Below are 12020 nucleotides of genomic sequence, written 5' to 3' on the forward strand. Positions count from 1 at the left end.
GTATACAAGAGAAAAACATTTCAATCTTACCCATTTATAAGATCATAAATGTGATAGGATGCTGTATAAGAGTGACGCCAAAGCTGAAAAAGTTACGTTAGAGAGATAAAATAATTAGTTAGTGCTTCCTATGGGGGCCTTCATTCCTCCCAACATCCCAGCACATTCAGAGAAGTCAATGCAAGCAGGACTCAGATCTTTATGAGAGCTCTGTAAATGTCCTTATTGGTCCATACCTTAAGGCCAGTTATCATAACATGCCTGCCTGCCCCTGTAAGAGCTTCTGGAAAAATTTCCTGATGGTGTTAGCGGTGATTCCAGAAGGTTTAAGAGCTGAACATCATGAGAATTGCTCAAGCAAGCAGAGTGTCCACATCAGCAACACACATTCCTACTGTGGAGACTTAGGCCCACTGTGAGATTGGAGTGATCCATAGGGCAAGCCTCTGACACATCATGCCGTGCGACCACCATGAGGAGGTGCCACCACTTGAAAGCATTTACAGACATGGAATGTAATATGAGAATCATCTCTTAAGATCCTTTATTCTCTATGTCATAATAATCATATCCCTATACAGGCAGTTTGCCTACTCACATTAGTGCTAAAAGTCTGTGTGTGTGTGTGTGTGTTTGTGTGTGTGTGCATGCATGTGTATAAGGGGTGGGGGAGTGCACACATAAGCCCTGCCCTCCACAATGTCTCAATCCCCACCCACTCAGTCCCTTACCTTCCCATATTGAGCCAAGAGATCTGAAAGCCAAACGAATATGGGTTCTCTTCACACTTTCCCCATAAACACACAAAGTTTGGGGACTGAACGTGTGGGGACCAGGATGTGTGCTCTTGCCCCCTCCCCTTGTAGCCCTCACATAAGCAGACTGAATGCCTGCATAGGGTTAATATCATCATCATCAACATCTTCATCAAACAACAACAACAGCAGCAGCAGCAGCAGCGATAATACTGTGTCACCCACATTGCCCACATTATCTAACTGGAAGGGGTAGATTAGGATCTATACTGACATTACTTCCACCCTTCTAGCAGAATAATAATGTTCATTGGGGGAGGTGAGAATGCTTCCCTTCTGGCTTCTGGTCTAAACAGGCCTTAGGGCTCCTTCACACTGGGCTTTTATCCTGCAACTGAGATTGCTCCTTCATGGAAGTTTGCTGGCTCTTTACATGATGCCATGATCATTCAAGGCATCTCCTGAACTAAATGCCCTTTGTTCTGTTTTTAAATAAAAAGGTAAAGGTGTCCCCAACCAGTCGTGTCCGACTCTAGGGTGCGGTGCTCATCCCCGTTTCTAAGCCGAAGGGCCAGCGCTGTCCGAAGACGCTTCCGTGGTCATGCGGCCGGCATGACTGAACACCGAGGTGCACGGAACACTGTTACCTTTCCCGCCGAGGCGGTACCTATTTATCTACTTGCAATTTCTTGCTTTCGAACTGCTAGGTTGGCAGGAGCTGGGACTGAAGACGGGAGCTCACTCCGTCACGCGGCACTCGGGTCTCGAACTGCTGACCTGCCGACCTTCCGGTCTGCAGTTCAGCGTCTTAACCACTAAGCCACCGCGGCCCTAGATCGAAGATAATGAGCTATCAAATTACCCCGTTGAGTTCCATTTCAGTTCCCTCTGTCAAAAGAGTTAAAGAGGCAAGAAGAGCAGCGAGATCCATGACAGATAACGGAAGACTTCGCGGGGGGGGGGGGGAGAAGGAAGCACATGAAAAAGGGAGTAGTTGTGATGCTGCATTTAAAACGGAAGCAGAAAGCCCCATTTTAAATGCAGGATTTTAGGCTGGTGTAGAGATAAGTTTGCCTGTCCATGTGTCCCTCAGGCCACAAGGAAATTTCCCCAACAGCAGAGGGCAGTGCACCCACTAGTTCCCTGCAAAAGTATCTTTTTGGCAGTGAAGCAGGGCAGACACAGAAGCATCATATGTGGAATTCTTCCCCACAGTGATAGATTCACCGTGAGGGGTTGAGATGGAAGGTTGGCAAGGGAATAAACAGAGTCCTTGCTTTTCCTTCCTTTCCACAGAAATTCCTTTGTAGGTATTTCCTGCACTCCTGTGTGTACAAGACACCAAACTCAGCTAAAATCCCAAACATTTTACCTTAGAATAATTGCTTTCCAACAGTATAAATTCACGGTCAGCTGATAGTATATAGTTTGTGGCGTTCACTTTTTTCTAAAAAGTTAAGATATCAGTTAGAATCCAAAGCACAATTGTCACTTCTTAAATTAATTCATCTGTTTTTTTTTAAATGGCAGTAATACATACAAGTGTGCTGTTAGTCAAGAAAACGACTGAGTGCCCAGATTCAACATTGTGAAGAATGACATCATCTTCTGCAGACTGATGAAGATACTCATTTCCTTAGGGAGGTGGAAAAAAACATAGCTTTAATTATACAATAAGCTTAACTGCAAATGCAATCTCACTGCAGCATCTAAGACAACAGCCTTGTATTTAACAGCTAGTCTGGTAGTCAGCCATAGGCAACAAGGAATTCCATGCAGGCAGAGAAGTGGGCTGATGGGGGGGGGGATATCTCTGTCGCTACTCTGCCTGTGTGCTTAGTGAAGCCCATTCCACAACTCCATCCCTCTCCAGCCTTCTTGGCAGAATGCTTTTTAAAAATTTTATTAGTCTCCTAAGGGCACAATCCTATGCATGTTTAGACAGAGAAAAGGCCTATAACTCCCAGCATGCCCCAGCCAGCCTGGCTGCCTGGGGCATGCTGGGAGTTGTAGGCCTTTTCTCTGTCTAAACATGCATAGGATTGCGCCATAAGAGGCTTAGTAACCTGTGTTTCCATGCTGGCCGTGGAATAGTAGGATTCACCTCCTCCATGGCCAACATGCAGATGCAAAATAATAGCCTCTTATCAAGCTAGTAAAAAACAAATTTGCAGGCTAGTAGCTGGGGGGGGGGGGGGCTGATTTTTAAGACTGACCTAAGAACTGCTACAGCAAATGCGTGTGGAAATGGAGATAAAATAGTGGGACTTTGATGCTGTAATTCTGAAAGGGCAAAAAAAGATGACACAATGGGGCAAGCTCAGGAAAATTAGACAAGATTAGACAATGCACAGGAAAATTAGACAAGATTAGACAATGCACAAATGAACTGCTGACTTCCATATAGTGACTGTTTTACAGAAAGAGGCATAAAAAGATGCCAACCCACTGGCCTGCACCAGGAAATATATTAGGGGTGCCTGAAAGATAACTTCCTATCTTCTCTTTTTAGAAAGCTCTACTGATGATGTAGACAACCAGGGTTTAAGAACACCAACTAGCCCCTACCCAAGAGATTGCCACAGGGATTACAGGAGTTGGCAAGAGACTAGAGTCACTATTCTTGGCAGTAGCAACAGAGCTTCAACTCATGCCCAAAGGGCTTCTTCAGGGATGCTATTTAGGGAGCATCGTCACCATATGTTTCTCACCACATGTGAATTATTCCTCAGGAGGAACCTCCTGGTTTTATATATGGAAGCTGTAACATTTCTATATGCATGCTTACACTGGAAGCAAATCCCATTTAAATTTATGTGTTTAAGGTACCACAACACCCTTTATAGTTAATATCTTATAAATGATATGGCATAATGAATTGCCAGTCATCTCATCCCTTCCCATTCCTTGCATATTTTAGATAGACATGTTGATTTCAGAAAATAGATGCTCTGTCCCTCCAATGAACTTGCATTGTCCAGGGCTGCTTACAGCAATTAAAAACAAAACAATTGGATAAAAGAAATAAAACAACAACAGAAAGATGGAAAAAAAGGCTTGACTGATAAAAGCATTCTAAAATGAAGGTCCACCACACCATTTTTATTGTGGATACACAAATAACATCTTCACTTACCTGAAACCCAGTAAGGAGAAAATGTTTTGTAATTAAAATATCCATCCAGATATTCTTCTAATGTTAAAGGCCTAGGATAATTTCCTTTGTGTTCTTTTGAAATAGGACAAAGATGACAGCATTAATAACAATGCACAGAGCAAGCACAAATCATTACTAAAACAGCTTTTATTTCATTGAACTGGCCAATAATTTGAAGGTTTTAGAGGCCACAATCCTACTAAGATCATAGAAGATGGTGGGTATCCTCCCCCTACATCTAGAGAACCCGTATCAAAAGACAACAAGCTGGGGGAAGTGGAGTAATGCCTCATTTTTAGCAAGAAGCATTCCCCTCAGTGCAACAGGTATATGATTTTTTTGACCATCTTAAAAATGTCAGCTTCCATTTCAATAGATGGCTCAAAACTCCTGTATGATGTCAGCTTCACTTGGTATGTAACGAACTAGCAATATAGTTAATTTAAGGCACAATCCTATGCATGTTTAGACAGAAAAAAGTCCTACAACTCCCAGCCAACTCCTGGCTGGGGCATGCTGGGTGTTGTAGGCCTTTTTTCTGCCTAAACATGCATAGGATTGCACCCTTAATGAACTAGCAATATAGTGACATCTTCCATTCATACCAAACACAGGTGTGATGTGTCCAATAGAATGTATCTTGAGATCTAAAGCTCTGTATCATAGGTTTTTGGTCCAATTTTTCTCTTCCCATAGTTTTCAGTCTCTCTCTAAAACTGTATTTATTTTTAGAATACGTATATGCGAATGCCAAAATATAGTCAAAGCTCACACGTGAATATTAACAATTCAAGACTAATTTTGTGAATGTCCAAAATGTCACATACCACAGTTAACGTTAATGCCCGATGATCACCGAAATGAAATTGTTGGCATTTACTGGTGTATTCAGTGTGCGTGTTAAGGGCATTTACAAACTTATTCTGGAACTGTCAACATTCACATTCACCAGATTACAGACATTTACTATAATATATGAAGTCATTAAGCTCTATTGGCTCAGATCAGAAAGCCAATATGTCCTTCCATTTTTGTTTTCCTTTGAAGGGTACATTTACTGTAACATACATATAAGAAGAAAAGGAACTCCTGAAAAATGCATTTGTACAGGCATTGTATTATATTTGTTGCAATTGCTGATTTTGCCATAGGTGCCCTGTTGTATTTCTGTCCTTGATCTACCCACTAATGATTTTATATATTTGTGTATAATACAAATATATATAAAGCCAGACTTCTGGTTTTGCCATTTTCAGATTATGCAAGAACTGGAACATTTTCTTCCAAACCTTCAGACCTTGTGGGTTTTTTAGCTGATTCATCAGAGAGTAATCCCTCTAATGTCAAAGTCAGCTAAGCAAGAAGCTAACACAGCTATGAGATATATGTTTTTTTAACATGAACTTAGCCAGACTAATAATACAAAACAGTTATCTACCAAGAACATCAAGGCTGCCTTCCAATACACACTTGCCTCAGAGTAATGCACCATTGAACATAATGAGACTTACTTATGAGAAGACATGCATAGGATTGTATTGTAAGACTGCTTTGAGAAAATAGATTATAAAAAACAGATTGCCATGTCTTGTTTTCTGAACCTAGTTATGAAATCGACTTTTGAAATCCTGGAGATGATGCAATAAATGGGAAAATCTGTGACAAATGATGCTTGGAGGAGAAACAAACATACAAATTAAACTCATTGACCCCACATCATACTGCTTAAAATGGCCTTATAAGCCCATACATCATAGTCACAGAGTCAAGATAAGCAGGCACACATGCAAGCACTGCACTCATTCACCCCACATCATCCCACTTAAAATGGCCATATGAAGCAACCCTTCCCTCATAGTCACAGGGTCACCAACTCATGCTTTACCACAAAGCTCATTCTGAACCGACTGAATGCCCAATTTGTGATAAAATTTATGGGAACCTCTGCCTTTTGCCCCTTGTGTTATTTATGATTCTGATAGCCCCGGATAATAGTTTGTGACTGTAATAAATCCAACTGTTTTGGTAGACAGAACATTAACAGTGGGTTGGGTGCAGGCTGAGTGGTGCAACTGTGCATGAGGATCTCTTTACACATGCACACCTGCTAAACAAATGACTAACACTGTCAGGTTGGAGAGCACCAGTCACCTGTTGAGGGGCTCTATGGTATGAATTATTGCCAGATGGATGCCCCCTCCCCTGCCAAAAGGAAGGATCTTAAAGCAGAAGAGTTCTGCCTTGGAACCTCACATTCAAATGCCTCTGAGCTGCTTGCAGCAACGCTGTGTGCTGTCTCAGGCAGGTTTATGCATTGGATCAAGGGGCTTTGTGTGACCAGGTGTTCATGTAGGAGAGCTCAGTGCCTGAGAAATCTTTGCAGTTGAACTTGGAGGCAGAATCAGATGTCACAACTTGCAGGTGTATTCTCTCTTGGATTGTGTCTTGGGTGGGCTTAAGGACCACCAGGCTTCTGAGGCATGGCCCTGCACCTCAGGCTCACTGTCTGTGCCTTGGGTATTCTAGGGCAGGGACAGTTAAGTTAGGCTCTGGCTCTTGTTGGAGCACTATCTCTGCTTCTTGCAAGTTTTCTAGATCCTACAGACCTACCTGTGATCCATTTGCTTCTCACTACTGCAGATCCATTGCCCAAAGACCTAATCCATCCTCTCCATGAGTCCCAGCTAAACAGGTCTGGGGCAGATAAATTTTGTTACAAAGCAGCCTTGATCAGCACTGTTAGCAAGGAAAACCACATGCCCAGCAACTGAATCTGAGGATCCAGCATGGGTGCCGCGTGCACAGCACACGTTGTATTCTGAAGGGGATCTGCATGTGCCAAAGCCTGCCTTCACATATGGATTGTGTGCCTTTGTTGGATTGGGGCTACTGAGATGTTAAAGCTAAATAATCTTAAGCCCATACTGTATTGAATCAGACCAAAAGTCTATCTAATCCAGCATCCTGTTTCCAACAGTGGTCAGCCAGATGCTTTCATGGAGGCAACAGCCATTCCTGGCTGGTTACCCTATAGCAATTACATTTAGAAGTGTACTGCCTGTAAGCCTTGGAAGATCCATTTCCCCATTACACATTGCAGCATTTAATAGACCTATCCTTCTTTTTCTCCATGAATTTGTCTAATGCCCCCCTAGAACCATCTAAGGCAGAGGTGTCAAACTTAAGGAGTGTGGGGCAAATCCAGCCCTGATGGCCACACACCACTTTCCCTGACCATTTCATGGTTTCCTGGCTTTGTGCATTTTTACCCATTCTAAAAGGTGAAATGCCTCTCCTAAGGCTTAGTTACTGACAGTAAAAGCTTTAAGCAAAAATATGCTGGTTGTTGTTGTTGTTTTACTACTTTGGCCCCAGCCCCTTTTGGCCCCACAGGAATGTGGCCTATAAGAGCTTCTCTGAAATGGAATTCGGCCTTCAGGCTGAAAGTCGACACCCCAGTTCTAAGGCTATGGGTCATCACCATATTTTGTGGAAGCAAAGTCTATACATTCATTATGCCTTGTGTGAAGAAGTACTTCTTTTTTGTATATTTCAGGTTTCTCCGAGCTGGTGCCCTCCAGATGTTTTGTTCAGCTCCACCCAGCCTGGCCAATGGCTGGGGGTGATGGGAGTTGTAGTCCAAAACAACTTGAGGGGCATCAGTTTGGGGAAGACTAGCATATTTACTACTAATCAATTTTGAGAAGCATGACAAATAGGCTTTCCCTTGTCAGAGACCCATGAATGGTAATCCTGTACTGCAGTTCATCCCTCTCTTCTGATCATTGCATTTGATGGTGCTTGCTCTTCCATGACTTCCCAATTTGGGGGCTTCTCTCCCCCTCAAGGCCACATATGAAATGTTTCACGATGTTTACTTTAAGGCCACATGGTTGCTTTGCTTTTAAATGATAATGCTTGGTTTTCTGGCTAAGTAACTATTAGTTACTGCAGAACAAACATGTCACTTCTGGTGTTGACACTGTTCCTCGCCAGCGCTAATGCAGAAGAAAGCTGTCAAGATAAATAAAACCGAAGGGCAATCTAGACACACTATTGCTATCAAAGCAAATACTGAGTTGGCAGTAATCTTGAAAATAAAGGTACGTGAAAAAGCTCATTTCGTCTGGGAAGAGTATGACAGTATCTAATTGAGAGCCTCACATATCAAGAAGAAATAGCTTACACTACAAATTCATTAGAAAACAAGGTTGTCTTTTTCATCAGCATAAAATGATGGGATTATCAGCTCCTTGTTAATTGTATGTTTGGTATAAAACAAAATTATTCAACAATGCTGTATGGGGAAAAATAACCTTAAGTGCTATCTTCCGGAGTTCTACCAGAATGCCTGTTATTAAACTAAAAGTTGCATTCATCAACTTACATTATTTCACAGCATTACCATGTACATATCATCAGTAATTGTAAAAACCACAACATACATCTGTCACCTATTCATCTAGTTCTTAAATCTGTCATATTTCACACATTTTTCTTCGGTACAAACAGCATATTTCCAATGCAATCTACACCGTGATTCAATAATGGGTGTGGTGACGGCGGCAGCTGTAGTGCAACCTCTAGTACATACTGGCTCACCTGATGTGGTATCATCGAATGTTCATGAGAATTCTGTCTACTGAGGGAAGTGGTTGGCACTGAATGATCATAACACTCCATCTTTTGGATTGAAGCAAAGCGTCAGCTAGGCCAAGAAAAACTTTCTCACAGGCTTAAGGATAAAAGCTGTCTTACGCTTGAGTTAGAACCTCTTGCCCAGGTCATCTGAGCTACATTCTCTTCCTTTACACCTCGGTATCTGGAGGATGGCTGTTTCTCAGCTGTAAAGGCACTTTGTACGTGCTCAAATGCAGTCGTGCCTTTCTCATATCATATGTTCCAAGGCTGATCCGCAGCACTGAAAAAGGGTTCTGGGGCTAAGCAGGGTGAGGGCCAGTCAAATGAAGCCCCAGCTAAGAACAGGGCCAAAATATGAAAATCTTGAAAACTGTCTACTACTGTCTACAACTTTCTGTCTACTAGAAAGATATAACAAATCTCATGATTACTAGCTTAGCAACACAATTCATTAATATTAGCACTAAATCTATTTTGAATTATCAGTCAGGCTTTCTGAAAAATGCAAGAAGCAATAGGAGTGGTAGAGCATATGCTCTATCTGCCAGGGGTTCCAAGTTCAATCCCCAGTATCTCCAGCTAAAGCAAGCCTGCTGTCAGCAAGAGTAGTTTAACAGGCATTCTGGTAGAGCCATTCAAGGTAGCATTTAAGGTTATTTTTCCCCACACAGCATTGTTGAATAACTTGCTTTTATACCAAGCATAGAACTGACAGAGGAAGTTTTATGTTTATGAGTTTTAAACAAACATAGACCTAACAGAGGATGTCCCCACATTCACCACAAATATGCACAGCAAGTAAAGAACTGATCAGAATCCCATTTATGCTGACAAAAAGAAAACCAGACTTGTTCTTAAATGAAGTGTAACGGTTTTATTTGAAGCTCTCATTTGACGCTCTCAAACTATCATCCTCTTGACAGGGGAAATGAGCTTTTTTTCATGAACCTTTACTTTCAGAGATTGTTAGATGGTCTGAGGTTGTGAAGAAGGCAACTTCATGCATATATGCAGGAAGGTGTCAGATAACAAAAGGAAATTATATCTGATACAAGTGCTTGCATATTGTATCTTGCCAGGATTATTAACAATTCTAACAAATCTACTGTACCCAAAGCAACTGCTAGCAGCATGGGGGTGCTGGGGAATCCCATAAGGTCATGCATGCGAACAGGTATATGGCTGCTCAAAACACTGTTTGTAGCTTTGTCGAAGAACATTACCTGTCATGCAGACCAATGTTAGCACTGGTCTGCTATACACTTGAAAGGAGTCCCCTCATTGACATGTGCAGGCGTCTTTATTTTTCTAGGATATGGCTCATGTCAGCCCAACATATCTCAACAAACCCACAGTAAAGCTGACAAGACAGCAAACAAACTTTAACAATAAAAATAACATTCTTAAACAACAGTAGCTTAGAAAATAAAGCTGGATGCAAGTTACATGCATGCTAAGTCCCATTGAACTGAGTACAATTTGCGTAAACTTCACCCGACATAGGATTAGGTGTTTCTGTTTTGCTTTTCCTAGCATGTTATCTTACCTCTTGAAGGAATTAATACAATGCACATAACTAACAAAGACAGCAAAAGGCAGGAGATCACTCCAGCTATGATTTTCATCTGGACCTGCAGGATAGAAACCAGGTACAATTCAAGTCTTCCCTAAAGCACAGCCTTTTAAAGCTTTTGTTATAATCCATTCCCCTCCTCCCAAAGCAAAATAATAGTATTTCAGTAGCATTCTAAGTTCAGTCTGCCAACAGAAACAGACGTTTCCTTGATGTGTGCTTACAACTGGTTTTTGTTCCTTTTTCCTTCGAGGAGCATGCTTCTGTGTCAAAATTTTCTCCTAAAAGATTCCACAGTTTTAAAAGCCCAAATTCAGATGTTATTTGTTTTTACAGACCTTCATTCTTCCAGTTGTTTTTTTAAAAGATTTTTAGTTCTCCTTCGCTCTTCTGGATGTTGGTCATTGGATCTCCGAAAGCAGTTTGCAAAAGCAGTGTCAGCTTTCTCAAATGGAGGCCAAATCTCAGACAGATTTTTTTTATGTACATTTATAAACCATGCCAAATTTCAAAGGTTTTTTTTTCTCCCCATACAATTGAAAACAGATTTTTGAGGGCGTTCTCAGCCCTGAAATGAACTATGGGTAGTTGCAAAGGAGTTTTTGCTGTATCATCCCTGTCCATATCATAATCCAAATCTGTTTACATGAAGGGTTTGTGGGATTTATGACTCAACAGCAAAATTGGACATGTGCTGTTTCACTCCGAAATGTATTTACAGTGTGTTTTGCCAATACGTGAAATGGGAAGACATGTTTAAAATTAAGGTGATGTATTCACGATAGAGTGACAAATTAAGGAAAAATCAGATAATCTGTTGAAATAGAGTTTGCATCTGTGTATATGTCTCTATGCGTGTAGATATAGAAATCTGGGACCACAGCCCAGTGGCAGAGTGCATGCTTTGTATGCAGAAGGTCCCAATTCGCAATTGTTGCATGCAGAAGGCCCCACTTTCAGTATTTGGAATCTCCATTTAGAAGGATCAGTAGGATGTGATGGGAAAGACCGTCTTCTTGAGAATCTGGAGAGGTGCTGCTGCCAGTCAGAGTATACAATACTGGGCTGGATGGACATATAATCTGGCTTGATGTAAGGCAGCTTCCAATGTTCCTACAAGAGATCCTTTTTGTTTTTTGCTTAGCACTGTATTTTGAAAACAAATTGAAACTATATAACAAACAACAGTTTTACAGATGTGTTTCTAAAATATCTCAATTCCAGTTTGTTCTCCTGGACATGTATTTTTATTTACACAGCTGCAACCTTTAGGCTGCAATCCTATAGAGATTTACTTGGGAGTAAGTCCAATTGAACTCAGTGGAAATGACTTCTGAGTAGACATGCCTAGGATGTCAATCAATCAGAATAAACAACTATTCTGCTAGAGATAAATCAATTAAAAAGTTTTTCATCAAATAAAAAGGTATCCCTGATTAAAGTGGGCAACACTTTAAAACAATGTTAACTTAAGTACTATTAATACAGTTACTTATAAAAACAGCAAATGGCAGTCACCATCTTGGAAGAGGCATTCCCGGAAGTCATGCATTATTGAAAAAAGGAAGAAAGCATGCTTTTTCTTCAAAAGTATTAAGTCATGTGCACATTTATGCATATTTAATTAATTTATTAAAATTAATGTTGTTTAATTGACTACAATTTATTTAATTGGATGACAGACCTAACTATTTTATTATTTTTATTTTACAGTAATAAATATATGTTTGGCTGAGCAGAGGCTTTCCAGCTGGCTCAAAATTAAAATATTCAAATTACAGAACCATACGAAGACTCCTTTAAAACAATGTCATAACCACTTAAAACACCATAACGTTGACCACAGCATACAGACATGCTTTATAGAAGGAGGGAGCAATCCTATGGCCGCTAG

The 12020-nt window shown here is 41.0% G+C and overlaps 1 protein-coding gene across 3 annotated transcripts in view; it reads right to left on the reverse strand.

Moving 5' to 3' along the window:
• LOC146358460 (prolyl endopeptidase FAP-like) overlaps nucleotides 1–12020 on the reverse strand; it is a 95833-nt gene that overhangs the window by 64783 nt on the left and 19030 nt on the right. For 2 of the 3 annotated variants that reach the window (XM_084811775.1, XM_084811782.1), the window contains exons 3-7: nucleotides 10100–10184; nucleotides 3892–3984; nucleotides 2296–2390; nucleotides 2128–2202; nucleotides 31–83 (exon numbers count right to left, since the gene is read on the reverse strand). In XM_084811775.1, the coding sequence (XP_084667901.1) occupies nucleotides 31–83; nucleotides 2128–2202; nucleotides 2296–2390; nucleotides 3892–3984; nucleotides 10100–10184 (401 nt within the window). Of the gene's footprint in view, nucleotides 1–30; nucleotides 84–2127; nucleotides 2203–2295; nucleotides 2391–3891; nucleotides 3985–10099; nucleotides 10185–10464; nucleotides 10739–12020 lie in introns of those variants that run through there. The other variant, XM_084811790.1, reaches the window with a different exon arrangement.

This window comes from Heloderma suspectum, chromosome 1 (genome assembly GCF_057233095.1).
Source record: "Heloderma suspectum isolate Gila_16-S chromosome 1, 16-S_ref, whole genome shotgun sequence".
Lineage (NCBI taxonomy): Eukaryota > Metazoa > Chordata > Lepidosauria > Squamata > Helodermatidae > Heloderma > Heloderma suspectum.